Source organism: Malaya genurostris, chromosome 3 (genome assembly GCF_030247185.1).
Source record: "Malaya genurostris strain Urasoe2022 chromosome 3, Malgen_1.1, whole genome shotgun sequence".
In the NCBI taxonomy this organism is placed as follows: domain Eukaryota; kingdom Metazoa; phylum Arthropoda; class Insecta; order Diptera; family Culicidae; genus Malaya; species Malaya genurostris.
The window spans coordinates 243,151,060-243,165,279 of NC_080572.1; the positions used below are offsets into that span (position 1 = coordinate 243,151,060).

At 37.1% G+C, this 14,220-nt stretch overlaps 1 protein-coding gene across 8 annotated transcripts in view; it reads right to left on the reverse strand.

Annotated features, from left to right (window-relative positions):
* The window catches only part of LOC131438700 (obscurin), a 153,290-nt gene that overhangs the window by 51,502 nt on the left and 87,568 nt on the right, over positions 1-14,220 (reverse strand). For all 8 annotated transcript variants that reach the window (XM_058608881.1, XM_058608877.1, XM_058608879.1 and 5 more), the window contains one exon: positions 8,414-8,506. In XM_058608881.1, the coding sequence (XP_058464864.1) occupies positions 8,414-8,506 (93 nt within the window). The remainder of the gene's footprint in view (positions 1-8,413; positions 8,507-14,220) is intronic.

Here is a 14,220-nt window from a genome sequence, read left to right on the forward strand (position 1 = left end):
TGCGTTTGGCTGTCAGCTTTCGTTTGTTTACTTGTTTGTGCGGTTGAAATTCTGCGTTTTCAAAATGTCGCGTATTGGAAAGGAAGTGAAAATTAAGGTTCTGGACACAGGGACTAAGCGAAAATTGGCGAAGCGGTTTGGAGTTCATCACGTCAGTGTTAAAACCATCATAAATAAGTTTGGCGAACACTATTCTTTAGATGAACTACCAGGAAGAGGCAGAAAATCCGCTTCTTCCAACCCTAAACTTAACCAGAAAGTGGTATCTCTAATCATGAAGAACAAATCAAAGTCAATTTGTGATTTGGAAAAAACCAGGTATGAGTGTCGGAATAATCCTGCGTATCAAGAGGCGAAATCACCTGAAGATCTACAAGAAGCAGAAAATCTCGAAACAAAGTGAGAACAGACGAAGCGAGCAGTAACAAGGGCCTGGAAATTGTATTCGCGTCTTTAACAGTGTCCGGTTGCGTGCTTTTTGATGGACGATGAGACTTATGTGAAGGAGGACTCAATATATAAGCCTTTATATAAGAAGCATAGTACACCTCCACTGTTTTGGCCGGATTTAGCGTCGGCTCACTATGCCAAAACCACTCTCAATTGGATTGTGGAAAAGGGTATAAATTTCGTTGAGAAAAGTATCAATCAGCCAAATTGCCCTCAGCTTCGACCCATTGAACGTTACTGAGCAATAGTGAAGAGGGTCTTCAAGAAGACTGGTGAGGCAATTGGGAACATGCAGGAATTCAAAACAATTTGGGCTCAAGCGTTCAAAAAATGCGTTGCAACACTTGTCCGGAACTTGATAAAGAGCGTTCGATCAAAAGTTCGAAAATTCGTAAAGGAATAACTGAAATTTCATCCGGTTTTCATTATGTTTAAGTTTAACCTCGTACAATAAAGGATGCGAACACACTCATTGAAGGCCAGAAATCTCTTGATAACCCTGAACTTATGTATACCAAACTGTCGTATCTGTTAGTAGAAACCATCATAATTGCATGAAAAAGGGGAAATTAGACATTTTTCGATAATAATTTTAATTCAACCAATCTTAAAAATGTACAGTTTTATCTACTAGAATCGTTGCGTGAAATGATATCGAAAATTTGTTTAAAATTGGTTGAGCCGTAGATGTTCAAAACCTGACCACTGTTTACATGGTTTTATTTTCCTTATTATGAATTCGCACCCCTATTAAAAAAAACAAAGACGCAGTTCTACGTTAAAAATGTGAAGGCTATAGCCGGGTAAGCATGTGAAATCTGCCTTCAAAGAAAATTAATATTGTTTCACCACATTTGAAAGAACTTGCACTGAAGACAATTGTGCCAAAATGACAACCTTTTTGATTATCATTTTATTTGATTTTTTTAAGTAACCGGTTCATTGGAAAATTTGAAAAAAAAATCAGGCTTGTTTTAGGTATTGGGATGTATTTCTTGCATTAAATTTGAAACATATTTTTTCCCACTTCCGATTTTAGTACCATTCTGAATTTATTAGTAACAAATAAATAATTTTTATACACGTTGAAGTGCTTCGATAGCATATATTTTTTAAATGTTGACGACCACAATATTTATAATATCTACACAAATTAACAATAAATCATGCGTTTCTATCGAAGCGCTATTAGAAAGAAACGCATGGTGTTTAGTTCTAAAACATGAGTTTGCTTCTAATAGAACTTGAATGGAGACGCATGGTTGAAAGATATTAGGCCGTATGATTAAAACGTAGCATGCTTGAATTTCGGTAGTAAATGCTACATGTGGATCACGTTCCTGTCAAAATCAGAGACTTTACTACACAACAACTTTCAAACATGTAGTATTTACTACAATTTTTCGGTAGGTAGCTTCAGATGTGTGTTTGCTACTCGTGGATTTGCTAATAAAGTGAGGTAGAAAAATTAAATAAAGTGGCATTTTTGCCGTAGTAAGTACGTTTCTTGCTTTGTGCATACTTATTCCAGCTTTTCCGGTTCCGAGTCGATTCGGCATGCAATAAATGCTCAAATTCTAAGGTAGCATTAACTACATGTTCGAATTTGTTTTTTTTTTCATTCATATCAAACGAGTTTTAAACTGTGGACTTTGTTTCTGAAAAGATACTACAAACAACAGACTTTACTACATTTTATTTATACGGCCCATTGTATAAGAAAATAAGTTTCAAAATTTTAAAGTGTTTTTAATGCAAGAAATATATGATCCAAAAAAATTAGAAAATTTTAGACTTTCCTGACAATGTCTAAACCATCCCTTGTTTTGTTCTAATTTTTTGCTAGAGTGGTTAAGTGAAAAACAATCAGAGGCAATTCAGTAGGCCTTGCTTCTGCAATGACTCATAGTATATGGAAAGAGTTGCCAACATTCAACGCGACATTGAGTCGGAAAATGTGATAGCATTGTATTGGTACTGAAGCGTTGCAACGGGAAACGTTTCGATGAACTTAAAAATGAATATATCTGAAATATATAAAGAAATTTTATTTACTTTCCAAAAAAAAAACAAGTAGTAGGCATATTAAAGGCAACTGCCGTTCTGTGTGTTTTTTTGTCGCCTCGCGAGTGTTTCAAATGTATTTGAAATGCATATCATAATGGTAATACACTGGGGTCTTTTTTATGCGGCTTTCGATTTCCAAAGTTACGCGAGATCAGGAGTTATCCCGATTTTTTTAAATCAACGCTCTGACACTTAGAAAATATTCGATTAAAAAAATGTTCTTAGATTACACCAGATCTCGACTTTGCATGCATTTCTAAGACATTTGAAATAAAATAAAGGCGGGTGGGTAATGTCAGAGACATAACTGGATGACGTGAATACGAATAAAATGGATCGTTCAGTTTCTTTGACGTTAAAGATTCTGAATTCATTAACTGGAGTTCAGGAACCGAATTTTTGATCAGAATGCTAGAATTCTGAATTTTAAACTTGAATCCTAGCACTGAACTCTGGACCTGGATTCTGATTCGCAGCTGAATTTTAGTTACAGGATTCCGATCCAGGATTTCGTTTTCAAAATCGGATTTAGAATACATTTCTAGAATTGTAGAACTGAACTTTGGAACATAATTCTAGTAGAATAGCATTTAAACACCATTCAATTCTACTATACATAGTAGAATAGAATTGTGTTAAAATATTATTCCAGTGAAATTATTCTACTAACGCTCAAGTGACAAATTAGTGACCAAATTCTAGACTTGTATCCTAGTCTAAAACTCTGAACTTGGACTCTGAAATGCAGTGTAGAACTAAAATTAATGAAATACAATTTAATTTTGGATCTGAGTTCTGTTCCTGGATTTCGATCTAAAGATCCAGAATCTCGGGTTCAGAATCTGAACCACTATTTCAGTTCCAGAGTTCAGTTTCAAAATTCAGATTTAAAGTCCAGGTCTCGAACCAATCCTTATCTCAGATCCAGAATTCGGTTCCAAAATCCCGGCTTAGAATCATGTTCTGGAATTGGGTTTCAGTTCCAGAATTATGGTACTTGTTTCTGGCTTTGGATTCTGGGCTTGGGACCAAATTTAAGATCTGGTATCTGAGAATGAAAAAAATATGAGGTGTTGAATTCTGAAACTGAGTTACAGTACTAAACTCTACAATTAGATTCTGATCTGGACTAAACGAGTCAACTACGTAGGCAAGAATGAATGAAGCATCAATTGAAAGGGTTGATTTTGTATAATGAACCCCATTTTGCTCCAATGCAAACGACCAGCAGCAGGATGACGCAATCGCTCTTGTTTGAAGCGAGACCGGCTCTCAAACGTCCCGTAATTGATTCAAAGTTGAACTGAATCCTTGATACTAGAAATGGAACTAAGCTCTGGACCTGAACCAACTGGAATGATGCACTTGCTTCACTTCCTGCTCAGTCAACTGTGCAGGCTAGAATGAACGAAATATATCAAGTGTTAACCTTTCTTATATTATTTATTTTACCAGTTAACCTTTTATACCTACACAGGAATGAGAAAGGCGTCATTCTTTAATAATCCTTGCACCGAATATTTTAGAAAAATTTTGAATTATTTGTGATTATCTCATACAACAGAAAATGTTATCAGAAATTGCTGATCCTATTTCCGATGGCATTTATCAAAAACTATGTTGATACGTTAGATACAACAAGAAATATTCACGATCAAAAACTCTAAAAAAATAAATTTTGAAATGGTGCCCCATAGTTAAGTAATTCGTATTCACGACAAAAATATCTTTCGATTTCGGAAGTTCCTAAGTCGGTTTTTTTCAAAAATTTTTTTTTTTAGGTTGCACCAGATCTGGACGTTTCATGCATTTCTGAGATATCCGACATCCAAAAAAAAAATCTTTAGTTTTGCATCCAAAAAAAAATCTCTTGTTAGATCCTCTTTCTACGCCTCCGATGGGCAACTGCGGTGTTCGGGGTTACTATCCTTTTGAAGCACCAAATTTTCATGATTGCGTTTGAGCATGAATATGAAATAATGACCATCTAGTCGATCTTAATATTTTGGTTAAACTGCCAAAGCCAATATGGAAAAAGCAAACAAAAAATGTAGAGTTTTACCAGGTGTATGATGGTACCGTGTACTGTGTATGACTGGTATAACAGTTACACCCCGTTTCGCCAATCGTTATTTGGCATACGGTCAATTGGCATAAAGGTCATTTGACATAAAGTTGTAGTTTCATTTCAGGAGCAAATGCATCTCGATCTCAAGAACGTTTATGCGCTTCAATTGAATTAAACGAATAGTATTATACACTTTTAATTCTTAAAGAAGATCAAGGCAACTGACTTCACTAACAACAACAATATGCACTATGTGAAGTACAAAGCAAAGCCTTGGTATTACATTTCTAGCGTACAGAATCATTGCATGGCTGGTCCTATTGACACTTAGAATCCTTCCAAGCTAGTAAGACCAGCTTGCTGTGTATTGAACCGCCATCCCGGGTTATGTGAAGTACGAGAACATCATTCTACATTCTAGTGTTCACGAAGGATCGTTCTTTAGAAGTGTACATGTTCCTCCTTTAGAACCTATGAAACCATTTGAAAAACCTAGTCCTAATCAAGGATGGCTTTTATCGTATCAAAGAACGTTCGCTGGCAACTCTTCAACGATTGAATCAGTGCCATCAAAGAAGAGTTAGAAATCATCGCAACAACAAAAACCCGCCATGGCTCATTTAACATAGAATCGACACCAGTGCGAGAGCGAATTTCTCTCGACGACATTTCTGAGAATCAAAGGTTGGCACGCCGCTGTGGGGATCTTCTCTGAAGCAACAAACGGTCGCTTATTCTCGTTTCGCGATCCGATTCTATACAGGCAGTTGATAATTGCGATAGAATCATTTTACTATTGCCGCTTATTCTAACTATGTGCGTATAATCTTTGTATAAGTTGTGTCTATGAAAATGTATGTGAATGCTCCACACAAGGGTTTTGAAATATTGCAACCTAGTATGAGAATCATCGAGTTGAATCATCGATTCGATTTTCTGCGATAATTGTCAACTTGCGATTCTCTCTTGGGAAATTCCACACAGCAACGATCATTATCAGACTGTAATTTTTTTAAGGGCCGAGAAATACTCAGAGTATGAAGTGGAGCGAAGGAATGTAGAACAACTCTCTCGCGGTTCATGCATAGAGAGACTCGAGTTCTTGTAGCATCTTCTACCGGATTGAAAATGTTGTATACAATATAGATAGCAATATAGCAGCTTCTGTGAAATTTTCGGCAATCACCAACACTGGTCCTAATACAGAGATATACTTTCCATCAGAAAGGAAGTATGGAAAAAAATTCCCGATATTCTGAATGGCGTACGCTTATCACGCGTGCACTCAAGAAAGTCTATACCTTCTTATCTAATTTTAGTTTAGAGTACAATGTTGGTTGTTCGTTGGTCATCTACGACAGGTATCTAGCCACATGTACATTTGGTTAGAGAGCAGTTTACTATGGTAAATCATGCGAGAAACTGTACAACTTCTTCTCAGTGCAATAAAATTTCATTCCAGACAATTGAAACCGAATGTGGCACACACTGACGATCACTCTGAAGCAGTAAACTCCACACTAACATATACAATGTTCGCTGACGTACCGAATGGGCAGCAATTATTTCGTCACTTGTTTTTCTGTCAATCGAAATCAGTTTAACCATCGTCAGTTGATTCCTCGAAAGAACAAAATATCTCTTTCAATTGAATGAGCGAGCGTCTTTCAAAAGAGGTTTATGTATGCATTTAAATTGCACATCAAAAAAATTTGAATTTTACAGGTGACCTAATCCCTGTAATTCACGCAGTTCTAATTTGTCAACTGACGGAAAATCTCATTTGCTACTTTATGCTTTCGAACGCAACTTGCATTCTGCTAGCAAGTGCGAATGTATGAATTCAATGCATCTTTTACCTGCCAAGCAGATGTATGTTTCTGTGGATCAGTCGATTAACAGGTGTGCTTTGCGATCCAATGATTCTTGCTTGAAGTTGCTATCAGTATTTCAATGAATTTCATGTCATGCTAAACTATCAACTACAGAATATATATAAAATAACTGTTTCTTCTTTCAGTTTTCATTTTCAATAATTTAGAACACATTTGAAGCAGTCGAAAGAGTAGAAAAAGATTTAACCTCGCTGGTGATAGTCGCAAACTGAGAATCGTCACCCTTTATTTATAGTTCTGTCATCGAGTTTAGGTTGATTCATTCAAACATGCTCACTACCAACAGCTGAGACAATGAAGCAGGTAGATTTTTTGGCACTTGAAACTGACCAAGCAAACTTCAAATGACTAGGCACGGTTATTCAACTGACGATTAGTGTGGGGAGCTTCATTTGAGTATGGTAACGAAAGTCAAATGAATGAGAAGGTATACCTTATGATAAAAAAAGACCCGGAATTTTCATTTTAAAATTCCCGCGCTTGTCCAATCGGTAAACTTTTATTCTCTCAACGTTGGCAACACTTTTATACACATTCTTTCAAATTTTGACGCATATCGTACGATTAGTTTTTGTTTGGCGTCTATACAAAGAAGTTGAAAAATTTTCGTGGGGCGATTTTTATAACGGATAAAAATTTAGAACAACGTGCGTGCATCAAATTCAGTGTTGCAAATGGATTTAAACGTTCCGAAACGTTGAAAATGCTAGATAAGGCCTTTGGTGAATCGTGTCTAGGAAAAACACAGGCATACGAGTGGTATAAACGCTTCAAAGGTGGTCGTACAAGTTTGGATCATGATGAGATCCCTGGCCGCCCAACAACATCTGTTACTGAAGAAAACATTGAATCGGCGAAGCAAATCGTGTTGCAAAATCGTTCTGTACCGATTAGAGAGATTGCTTTGTTGTTGAGCATCTCTTATGGATCAGCCGAACACATTTTAACTGATGTTTTGGGTTTGAAACGCGTCGCTTCTCGGGTGGTGCCAAAAAAGTTGAATTTCATTCTATGCGCCGGCTCACACAGCGTTGGTTGTATCGCAGTTTTTGGCCAAAAACTCAACCAATATCATCAATCAAGCACCGTACTCTTCAGATATGGCCCCGTGTGACTTTTTCCTCTTCCCAGACTCAAATTGCCATTGCGGGGAACGCGTTTTGAGACCATAGAGACCATAAAAAAAAATTCGCTGCGTGAACTAAAGGCCATACCTTCGGCGGCCTATGAAACTTGTATGGAAAATTGGATCAAGCGTTGGCATTTATTAAAAATTGAAATTTTGCGTTTTTTAATAAAATTCCGGTTCTTTTTTGATCATAAGGTATACTGACAGTGAATGGCCATAAATTTTTATTTCATCAAATAATTTTCATTATATAATGAAATTTTACCGAACTGCATCTTCTACTCCCACGCTAAACCAATGGAAAAAAGCATGAATAGTGAACCAATAATCCCCCTTCATTCGCTGGATAGCAATTAGAATGCGTGATGGGTAAGTCGATGCCATTCACGCAGCCCACCTGGGTTCGATTTCCAACCCCGCACATAGGGTAAGAAGGTTTTTCTGGCCCGAAGAGGTGAATGGCCTTAAAGTCAAAGCTTCGAAGCTAATCGAAACAGAAAACTGTCCCCGCAAGGACAAGGGTAACAACGAGTTCCAATAATAACGAAATAAGGTGAGTGAACTATATTTGTTAGTATCATACGCTGAGGTATTTTCAACAAGTGGGCTCGCTTAAACAAAAAAACTTTGGTGAAAATAGTCTGCTTTAATTGCTGAATTGGTAGTAAAGTGTATTGCATGAAAATACATAATATGATACAAAAAATTGTGTTTGCAGAATTAAAACCTGTGTACTGTGATGATTCATTGTGTGACTGTTAACCTAATGTCTCGAAGCGTCTGTTTATTTGTACAGCTACTTACCTTGAATAATAATTTATAGTCGTTGATACGTTGGATTGGTAGCTTGAGGTGCTCTGATAGGCTTTTATCGTCGTTGAGGGTCTGGGAGAGTTCCTGCAAAAAAAAAATGTGAGAATTAAACACAAGTCTACTATGATGAGTTCTTTTCAATGAATGTGTCTCATAAAATAAAAGTTTCTTAAAAAAATAATAAGAAAATCAAAAGTACCATATACTTTTAAACTGCTGATAAATGAGCGTGAAAATTCTTGCTTTACTTGGAATATACGGTAAAGATAATACTTCGTATTCGCTGAAGATTGAACCAATATTTCGTTGACTATGACGGGTAAATTTAGATATCCGCCCATAAAATACTAAGAAATCGTTTGAAATTGACTGTTGAGTTTGTGTATGCAGAATTTATAGTTGGTTGGAGCTTTATCGTGCAAACATAGGATTCATCGAAAGATTTTCTCATTTCACTATTTTGCCTTAATAGAAACAACTCCAAATCGGCCCCGTTTCTAAAACCTTAAGGCCAACTATCAATGCTCATCAATCAGTAACGAACTACCGCCACGCGGTCGCCATGTTCAACACAAAATGACGGTCAAGTGTGACAGTTGCCCTCTAAATCAGACCGACGATGGTAGGTAGGTGGAAGGGGGTCGGTAAGGTGTGAAAAATATTCTCAGCGTGCCATGTCAAGTAAAAGCGACGGACCGCTGCAGTTGGTAGGACTGAAATAAAAATATCTGGAATCGACCCAAGTTCACTGCGAAAACGCCACCCACGTTTTGGGCGGGGTGTCCGTTGATGAAAATGATTTGTTATGTTCGGATGGAAATTCAAGGTAGAGTCGGGCGTGGGGGAGATTAGTAGAACGATCGGAGCTGATCGGCGGTGACGGTGCTGAAAAACGGAATAGATGTTTTGCTCCGCAGCGGGAATCCCATGCTCGAAAATGTTTTGTTTATTTCATGTGCTGACAGTAACAAACAAGACAATGGCTGGCGACGCAATTGACTGATATTTTGAGATGTTTAGCTTCATTAGACTATACGGATTGCACAGTTCAAAAAATCCTTGCAATTTTACATGTTATAATATAATACATAAATGGAGCGTCGCAGTTCACGCAAATTTGTATTAGAAGAACATGTAGTATTGTTTGTTCTAGAAATTCTTTGGCATGAAGTAAAAAAAACTAAAAACTGATAGCGACTGCAGCGACTTGAACAGAGAATCGTCGGATTACAAAATACTGAGACTGAGCCACAGAAGCACAGTTGGAAAAAAAAATTCATTCTAATCCTACATAAATCACAAATGGAATTTTCCGTCATTTGACAAGTTAGGTCTTTACGAATTCGTATCGTATGTCACCCACAAAATTCCCATTTTTGTGTGTGACATTGTTGCTATCGAATTCAGATAGAAATGATGTTGAAATATTACAAAACTACTAAACTGCATTCTCATAAAAATAGATGGTGGAGACGGATGGTCGTCTTTATTGTGGCAAGAACAAGCGAGACCTATCTTTGAAAAGCTATTGATAAATTCGGGTTTCGTTATGATCTAAAATACACGGTATTAAACTTTTACCTACTTCTCCTTGTAATTCCGAGACCGGAAGTTTGAATCAAATTGAATTCAAATGCAGCTTATGAGATCATACCCGCATAGGCTTGGCTAACTAAAGGTTGCCAGCGGGCAAAATATGGCTGGCAGCAATCCTGGTGACCGGCTGCCTCACCGCTGCCAGACATACTCAGCCAATGAGACAGTCGTATCCACCAGAATTTCTGAGGTAGACCGATCGAAATCTTTGACATTTTCAGCGAATGTGAAAAGATGAAAACGATCGGCTGACTAAGATACAGGCAACTATGTTTTGCCAAATTGGATTTGACAGTCGTCACTGAAGCAATTTTGGTAGCCATCTGGTGCCAATGGCTGCCAGGTAGGCCGTGCCTTTCATTTGAACCTAATGTCGTTTTCGCTTGATGCCAAACCTAACCCAGTTTTCACCCTAACTGCTGTCAAACCGTTAATTTGAAGCTAGTTCCGAGCCTAGTTTTAACGTTGTTGAACTGAAAATCGAGTCAGTTTCGAACCTGGTTTTTATATCAGGTTTGCTCAAGCCCCCGTTGCTAAGTGCAAAATCAACAAAGTTTCGTGAAAAGTGTTTGTTTGATGAAACTACCCTGGGTCAGTTTCAGTTTTCTCAAGCGAAAACGAACAGTTTTGAGTTAAATTTAGGAAAAAATACGTTTCTCGCAACGTTGCTCTAAATGACAGTTTAGTTTAGAAATTTCAAATACTCTTCATTCTGTAATTTCTGAACCAGAAGTCGGATCCGGATAAATGGACCTTCCATTTTAGCCTAAGTTTGAGGAAATCTGTTAAGCCATCTTTAAGAAATTAAAGTAAGTTCCTTTTTGAAAGCTTTTGACATTTTCTATATCTAGAGGTATTAGCAACTTAGATCGGATGTTTCCAAAATTAAATTGTTTGGCTATCAACTAATTAGATTAGCACAACTCAAGAATTATATGGCTAGTTGAAAGGATTTTGCTCCCGAATCTGATCCTGAAAATGAAATGTAAATATTTATCACCCTGAAATTCCGGAACCGGAAATCGTATTTTTGTTCAGATTTAAGGAGTGTATCGAAAATAAGCTATCCACATACATTTGTGTTGTACGCATGTATTTGGGATGGTTTTTTATGCTCAGATGCGAAAATTGACGAAGCGGTTTGGAACTCATCATGCTAGTGTTAAACCCATCATTAATAAGTTAGGGGAACACTATTCTTTGGATGAGCTACCAGGAAGAGGCAGAAAACCCGGTTCTTCCAACCCGAAACTGGACCAGAAAGTGGTATCCCTAATCATGAAAAACAAATCAATGTCAATACGTGATTTGGCCAAAAAAGCAGGAACGAGTGTCGGAATGATCCAGCGTATCAAGAGGCGAAATCACCTGAAGACCTACAAGAAACAGAAAATCTCGAAACAAAGTGTAGAACAGAAGAAGCGAGCAGCAACAAGGGCCTGGAAATTGTATTCGCGTCTTTTGCAGTGTCCGGATGCATGAGTTTTGATGGACGATGAGACTTATGTAAAGAAGGACTCAAAACCCTTTCCAGATCCACAATACTTTACTGTCGTCGTTGGGGAGGATGTGAGCGATGCGGACAGGTCGAATCAAGTGGAGAAATTCGGTTGAAAGGTACTGGTATGGCAAGCAATATGTTCCTATGGTTTGAAGTCAACCATTTTTTACACTACCGGAACTATAAATGCAGAAATCTATCAATCTGAGTGTCTCCAGAAGAGATTGCTGCCTTTATATAAGAAGCATAGTACATCTCCACTGTTTTGGCCGGATTTAGCTTCGGTTCACTATGCCTCAACCACTCTCAATTGGCTTGCGGAAAAGGGTATAAATTTCATTGAGAAAAATATCAATCCACCAAACTGCCCTCAGCTTCGACCCATCGAACGTTACTGGGTAATCGTGAAGAGGGTCTTCAAGAAGACTGGTAAGGCAGCTGGGAACATGCAGGAGTTTAAAAAAAATGTGGGCTCAAGCGTCCAAAAAATGCGATGCAACACTTGTCTGGAATTTGATCAAGAGCATTCGATCAAAAGTTCGAAAATTCGTGAAGGAATAACTTAAATTTCATCCGGTTTTCAGTATGCTCAAGTTTAACCTCGTACAATAAAAGATTTATTGGTATCGATAAAACGATCAATATAATTGATTGTTTGAGGATGATTTCATGCAAATGTTGGTAGCTCTTGCAATGGTTCTGGCTGGTCTTCACTCCACTTTTGCTTGTTGACGTATCTTTTCAACCAGAAATGAGCTTCGTTGCTGCACACAATTTTTCGATAATTCATGATTAAATTATAGACCAAGCGACAATTCATGATTAAATTATAGATCAAACTGAACAAGTTTGGCAATGACACAAGACACGATTCACGTGCCAAAAACAAGGTTTCAGAAAAGATACCAGCAAAAAATCACACTTTATAAAAACAAAACTTAAACGATCGAATCGTTCGAGTATTTTCACCGAATGAGTCATTTGTGGAAATAAAACCGTTGAAATTACATCTGTCTAACTTTCCTCGTATTACCCAGTCTACCCAACACTAGATTTATATGGCATAAGCTATGCTATATTTTCCATTTTTAGTGAAATTCCTTGGGGTGCCGGTAACCGAACACCTTTTTTGAAATGGTCAAAATTTATCACTTTACTGAACTGATGAAGTTTTTTCAATAAAATGAACCAAATTAGTTTCTTACTCAGTTGTTAGCTAGAGACTTTAGCTTTCCATTGATGTATATTCGCCCGCATAATGTGCACTTAGCCAGAAGTTATAAGCTTAAAATGAAAGGGTGCTGGTAACCGAGCACTTTTCAATAATCAGAATAACAAGCAAAAAACTAAAATTTAAAAAAAAACGTCTAATATATATTTTTTTTGAATTTATTTTCAACCTTAATTTCAAACCCACATTTCAGACACCATTTGGTAGAATTTACAATTTCCGAATAACTACGATTTAAAGAAAGTGCATGCTTTTTTTTGTTTTGATTATAGATGTTATAACTTTTAGGTCATACGCCTCTTTGGGCCAGGAAAACTTTCGGACCCTATATTCGAAGTTGGGAATCGAACCCAGGTTGTATGAAATCGAGTAACTCATCTCGTTATACCCGTTCCCCACATACGCCCTCTTTTAAAATCAGTCTTGAGTGGAATTGGTCGCTTCATCTGTGCAAAACAAATGGTTTGTCATTCAAAACCGTGCCTAATCCACCTAGCAGTGAAATGATACCTTTTTTATCAACCCGCATGTGTTTTTTGCATGAATATTCATCGGTGTTTTAGTACTTATGACATTGTTACAGTGACCGTCGTGTTAAGCGGCAATTTGAGATTTCAATCGTAGATCGGATCGAATTTTATTCTAAGCGTTTGACAATCGATTGAACATTCCATGAGATGTTGGAGTAAGTTCCACTTTAGAGTTTTTCGCCATTATTTACACTTCCAAAGCCTGTATTCAGCAACCAGCATAACCCACAAAGATTCGTATGACCATAAATTAATATGACGAATAAATTACAATAGTTTGGGTTCAACTTCTTAATTGGTTTGATTTTTAAGAACTCATCACCTGTAATTCCAGAATCGGAATTCAGAATTAGATAAAATTCAATAATGTTGTATGGGATCCCTTAATTCGAATATTTGTTTTTGAAATTCGATTTGTCCTGATTTGAGAAAACGATTGAGCTGTGAGAAACGATTCAATACTGTAACCGGAATTCGAAAATCGGTGTAGCCGAAGTCAGTTAAATTCACCGGAGGAGCTGTATCGTTTACATTTGATTCAAAATGTTTGAAAATCAGTGTAGACATCTTTGAGAAATCGTAGTGCGAAAAAAATTTTAAGGTACCTTCCGAATCGAAAGTTGGATCTGACTAAAAAGCAAGATGTGTTATAGGATCTTAAGACCTTTCTTTTGAATCTTAGATGATTCATCAACGAGAAAAATGAGTTACATTATTTTAATTTCGTTTCACATATCATCCTGTAATTCTGGAACCAGAAGTCGGATCCAAATGTAATTCAGGAACCTCGTTTGGGAGCATACGACTTTTCATATGAATCTGAGTTTGTATAAAACGGATGAGTCATCTCCGAGAAAATTGAGAGAAATTATATGTCACACTGACGAACTGATTCGAATGGTATATGGGTATTATGTTCTTCCAGCATTTATTGCTTTAA